Here is a 6,000-nt window from a genome sequence, read left to right on the forward strand (position 1 = left end):
AGCCTTAAAAAATGTTTTATGTAAGTCTATAAGAATATGCAGGCTGGCGCAGCAGCTCATGCCTGTAATCCTAGCACTTTGGGAGGCTGAGGCTGGTGGATTACAAAGTTAGGAGATCGAGACCATCCTGGCCAACGTGGTGAAACCCCATCTCGACTAAAATACACAAACACAAGAATTAGCTGGATGTGGTGGTGTGCGCCTGTAGTCTCAACTACTCAGGAGGCTGAGGCAGGGGAATCGCTTGAACCTGGGAAGTGGAGGTTGCATTGAGCCAAGATCGTGCCACTGCACTCCATCCTGGCGACCTGGTGACAGAGCAAGACTCCATCTCAAAAAAACAAAAAAACAAGAATATGCATAGAATGTATTAGAGTAATTTGTTTAACTTAAAAAATTGAATTTTCAGGTACAAGAATAGTATATAGCTGATTTTAAACATAAATACAACCAAAACCTGATGGTTCCTCTGAAACATTCAAAAAATGGTATAATGTTTCTCATCATTTTTTGTAGTAACCCAGCCACATTTGGTTATTTGTTTTACGTAGGAATTGAAATGAAACCTCATCAAGATTACTTTAGTGTTCCTTTCAGATTTTTTCATGTTGTATATTTACAAAGTGTCAGGTTCTGAGGGATACAAACATGAGTAAGATGTACTTCCTGTCCTCAGAAAACTCAGTCTGGTAGGAGACATACAGAAATAATTGTTTGTTCTGGAATAAGTGCCATTATGAGAAATATGCACAATGATATGCCTGAAATATTTGGGAAGAACCTTAAGAGATAAGGTAAACCTCATCTGGATCTTGATGGATAAATAGGAGTTTTATTCATGATAGAGAAGGGAGAATATTCCAGTACACAACAGAAAATCAAGATAAATTCACTGTGGCTATCCAGGTTATGAGGAAGTGGGGTAAGGTAGAAGTGATGAAGCTGACAATACTTGTCGATGTCAGATGATGAAGAAATTTATATGACATTCAAATGAGTTTGCACCAGTATAAGTTTGATTAGGTTTGGCATGATGAGGTTTGTTTTCGGAAAATAATTCTGGTAATAATAATAGCATACTAGAGGATGAACAGGAAAGAAGTAGATTGAAGTCAAGAACCTTAGAGGGGAAAGTCAAGGGACGGAGAGTGAGGGCCTCAACTCATGTAGTACAGTAGAAAGCTACCAAACTTACTAGTTTTCGTTTAATATTAGGGAGTCTAATAGGAGGAACAAGGTTGGCTTTGAACATGTTATATTTAAGAGATTTCCAGGACATTCTTTGATTCAGTGAACTTAACATTAAACTTGTCATTAAATTTTATATCTCATTTAATGCATACTTCCAATAATTGTAGTAAATACTTGAAGATTTATCTCATTTTATTCTCTTAACCCCTATGGTTGGAAGATAATAATACCCTATTATTAATGTAAAGAAAGTGAAGCTAACAGATGTAGCTAATCTGTTCACGATTGGTGTATTAGTCCGTTCTCACACTGCTATAAAGATACTGCACAAGACTAGGTAATTTATAAAGGAAAGAGGTTTAACTGACTCAACAGTTCCACATGGTTGGGGAGGCCTCAGGAAACTTAAAATGATGGTGGAAGGTGAAGGGGAAGCAAGGACCTTCATCACATGGTGGCAGGAGAGAGAAGTGCAAGCAGGGGAAATGCCGGATGCTTATGAAACCATCAGATCTCATGAGACTCACTCCCTGTCACAAGAACAGCACTGGGGAAACTGCCCCTGTGATCTGACCACCTCCCACCAGGTCTTCCTCAACACCTGGGGATTACAATTCAAGATAAGATTTGGGCGGAGACACAAAGCCTAACCATATCAATTGGGTAATTGATTCATGGCCAAGTTGGACTTACAGCACAACCTTCTTTCCAAAATCAAAATAAATTGCATAAGAATTATGTGGTGTAAATCTAAATATGTAACTTTTTTTATTTGAAGTTCAGGTTAAAAGTCACGTTTATCATGCTGTAAACATAAGATTTTAAAGAAGAACCCTTAAATATTATAGGTCTTATACCTGTATTTATCTCTTATGTTTCTTATTACATGGATTTCTCTGTTCTACTAGATCAGTGATCAGCACACTATGGCTTGTGCTCCACCTACCACTTGTTTTTATAGATAAGTTTTATTGAAACATAGCCATGCACATTCATTTATATATTGGATATTATTGTCTTTGTACTACAATGGCAGAGTTGAATAGTTGCAACAGAAACTTTATGGCCTTCAAAGCCTAAAATAGTCCTTGTCTGGCCCTTCACAGAAAAAGTTTGCCAATCCTTGTACCAAATTGTAAGCTCCATGAGAGTTTTCTGTATTAATCACTTGAGTGCCCCTGCATCTGCAAAAATTTCTGGCACATGGTGTTGACTCTGTAGGAAGTTTTTGAAGGGATAAGTGAATTGATTACCTTTATATTTCTGTATCAAGGAATACAATAGTATATATTCAGTTGCCATTTATGGAGATGAGTTTTTCAAAAATTAATATGGATTCTGAATTTCTTTATTTTTAAAACTATTTTGAGTGCTTATACAATTTTATAATTGGGGGAAGTTTATCTATAGAGAAGAAAAAATGGCCCCTGTGTTGATGATCGACATAAGCCAAACATGACTGAAAAACACAATAATGTTTTTTCCACTGCTATTGCTTTTGTTTCTGTCGTTGCCATGCGCATAGCTTTTTCTAAAGAGAGATTTTCAGTTCTAGATAGGTTGAGATTGTTTTCTCTGAATACCGTTTGTTCTAATACTGCTTGTGAACATATTTATGTTGTCTTCCTTATTAATACTTACAGATACTTAATTTAAAAAGGAAACAAAAACCTATTCTTTTTTTTTTCTGCATTGCATTAAGAAATTAAATGAACAAGCTGCAGAACTCTTCGAATCTGGAGAGGATCGAGAAGTAAACAATGGTCTGATTATCATGAATGAGTTTATTGTCCCATTTTTGCCATTATTACTGGTGGATGAAATGGAAGAAAAAGATATACTAGCTGTAGAAGATATGAGAAATCGATGGTGTTCCTACCTTGGTCAAGAAATGGAACGTAAGTTTAAACGATGGTAGTAGGCACCTGAGATGTCCGGACTAAATGCAGTTAGAATTAGATGTTATTTATTCTTGCCATTTTTTATATTAAATACAATATTAAGTATTAATATTTTCACATTCACATGATTACTCTTTTTCCATATTGTTGAGCTAAGCTGTGTGCATTGCAGTTGCCATTTATGTTTTTGTCTCCTCAAAATGGCAATTATCTTACCTATTAGAGCAAGTTAATATTAGTAAATCATGTTGACAATGATCGTGTGATAATTTCTATCTTTAGTTAGATTTAATTGTTTGTATTTGCAGCACACCTCCAAGAAAAGCTGACAGATTTTTTGCCAAAACTGCTTGATTGTTCTATGGAGATTAAAAGTTTCCATGAGCCACCGAAGTTACCTTCATATTCCACGCATGAACTCTGTGAGCGATTTGCCCGAATCATGTTGTCCCTCAGTCGAACTCCTGCTGATGGAAGATAAACTGCACACTTTCCCTGAACACACTGTATAAACTCTTTTTAGTTCTTAACCCTTGCCTTCCTGTCACAGGGTTTGCTTGTTGCTGCTATAGTTTTTAACGTTTTTTTATTTTAATAACTGCAAAAGACAAAATGACTATACAGACTTTAGTCAGACTGCAGACAGTAAAGCTGAAAATCGCATGGCGCTCAGACATTGTTTTAACCGGAACTGATGTATAATCACAAATCTAATTGATTTTATTATGGCAAAACTATGCTTTTGCCACCTTCCTGTTACAGTATTACTTTGCTTTTATCTTTTCTTTCTCAAAAGCTTTCCATTCAGTCTGGATCCCTCCATGACTACAGCCATTTAAGTGTTCAGCACTGTGTACGATACATAATATTTGGTAGCTTGTAAATGAAATAAAGAATAAAGTTTTATTTATGGCTACCTATGTGTTTGTAAGCAGGTATATTGTATATTAGTGTATTAGTAATAATATATAAATGAATTTTGTCTGGGGGTTAAGATTGGATAGTTAATAGATTAATACAGTCTTTTAATTCTGCTCTAATGCTAGCAAATTGGAAAATGTTTAAGTCTTTGACACTTAAATTTAATCTATATTTTTAACAAAGTTCTTGAACTTAGTATGGCACCTGAACCTGTTTTGAATTCAGTCAGGTTTTTACTCAAGTAAGTGGTTGATTTTTTTTAAGTCAAACTACACTGAAACTTTTATCCTTTTCTTAGATTAATTTTACTTTTTAAATGTATTTAAAATATATAGCAAGTTGATTACTTCAAGAGAATCCCAAAGTACTTGAATAAGGGCTATTGTAAAACTTAAAAGAAATATTTATATATACACATATATACACATACACACATGTATATATATATTCTTCATAATGGAGGACAATGTTTTGCAATATATAAATCATTCTATTTTTGTAAATTGTATATCACTTTAATTGAAAATGTTCTCTACTAATTAATACTGTGAAACAAAATTGATGTTGTTTAACTAGAAGTTATGAGTATCTTAACTGCCTTTATTCCTTTTCAAAAAGGAAAAAGATGTAGAACATTTTGTAGATGAAACTACTGTTTAAGATTAATGAATTAATATTGTGAATGAAAATCGAAACCCATACTTTAAAGGTAATCATGTTACTAACAACCTATTTTTGAATTCATAAAAATTTCTTTATAAATGATGTTTTGTGAGCATAGTAAAATAGACCATTATACTATGTGTATGTTTCATACAGCGTCGCCAAAACTAGTGTTCTTTATAAGTGCCTCTCACAAAAGATCCTGGATGGAGGAGTAAGATGAAATGTTATGCTATTATATGATGCTGTTTGTAAAGGTATCAATGTACTAGTAAGGTGTTAATGACAAGGAATTAGTACTATTCCTGTTGTAAAGTTAGATTTTGCATATTGTATCTATCAAAATATGTTTGGGTTTAGATTTTAAGTTGTCTACTGAGCAGATTTCTGCATTGGTTTTCCAGTCCTGTTAAAAGTTTAGAAACTTCGTATGTGTCATCACAGCTTTTGTAAAGAAAGTATCCTTAATATTTTACGACATTCTACCACAGTGGTAAAGTTGTTTGTGTTTGTGTATAATTGACTGCTGAGACACAAAGTGCTCAAACACTATATGGAAATTATTCCTTCAAAGGCACATCCAGAGAGTCATGTCACTCTTGTGCTGAAGGTAAGTATTATAATTGTATTTACTATATACTTAAAAACCAGATTATTTATTCCTAGTAATGAATTTGAAATAACTTAGTTAAAGAAGTGACCTTTTTCAAGACCTACAGAAACAACTTATTTTAATATTGGTTTTTAATCTAATTGTAAGGTTTAGATCATTGAAATTTCTTTTTTTTTTTCTTTTTTAATTTCCAACTTTTAAGTTCAGGGGTCCATGTGCAGGACATGCAGGTTTCTTACAGAGGTACATGTGTGTCATGGTGGTTTTCTGTACAGATCATCCCATCACCCAGGTATTAACCCCAGCATCCACTAGCTATTCTAACTGGTCCTCTTCCTCCTCCCAGCCCCCACCCTCTGCCAGACACCAGTGTGTGTTGTTCCTTCCACCACTGAGTCCAATATGTTCTTATCATTTAGCTCCCACTTATGAGAACATGCAGTAGTTGGTTTTCTGTTCCTATGTTAGTTTGCTCAGGATAATGACCTCCAGCTTCATCTGTGTCCCTGCAAAGGACATGATCTCATTTCTTTTTATGACTGCATAGTATTCCATGGCGTATATGTACGTTTTCTTTATCCAGTCTATCACTGACGGGCATTTAGGTTAGATTCCATGCCTTTGCTATTGTGAATAGTGCTGCAGTGAACATACACGTGCGTGTTTTTATAAGAGAACAATTTACATTCCTTTGAGCATATATCCAGTTAT

General features: G+C 34.5%; 1 protein-coding gene across 6 annotated transcripts in view; it reads left to right on the plus strand.

Annotated features, from left to right (window-relative positions):
* USP25 (ubiquitin specific peptidase 25) overlaps positions 1 to 4,008 on the plus strand; it is a 153,326-nt gene extending 149,318 nt beyond the window's left edge. For all 6 annotated transcript variants that reach the window (XM_024239479.3, XM_024239480.3, XM_054542842.2 and 3 more), the window contains 2 exons: positions 2,894 to 3,089; positions 3,401 to 4,008. In XM_024239479.3, coding sequence (XP_024095247.2) covers positions 2,894 to 3,089; positions 3,401 to 3,573 — 369 coding nt within the window. In that variant the 3' untranslated portion in view covers positions 3,574 to 4,008. The remainder of the gene's footprint in view (positions 1 to 2,893; positions 3,090 to 3,400) is intronic.
* Positions 4,009 to 6,000: the final 1,992 nt, after the last annotated feature.

This window comes from Pongo abelii, chromosome 22 (assembly GCF_028885655.2).
Source record: "Pongo abelii isolate AG06213 chromosome 22, NHGRI_mPonAbe1-v2.0_pri, whole genome shotgun sequence".
In the NCBI taxonomy this organism is placed as follows: Eukaryota; Metazoa; Chordata; class Mammalia; order Primates; family Hominidae; genus Pongo; species Pongo abelii.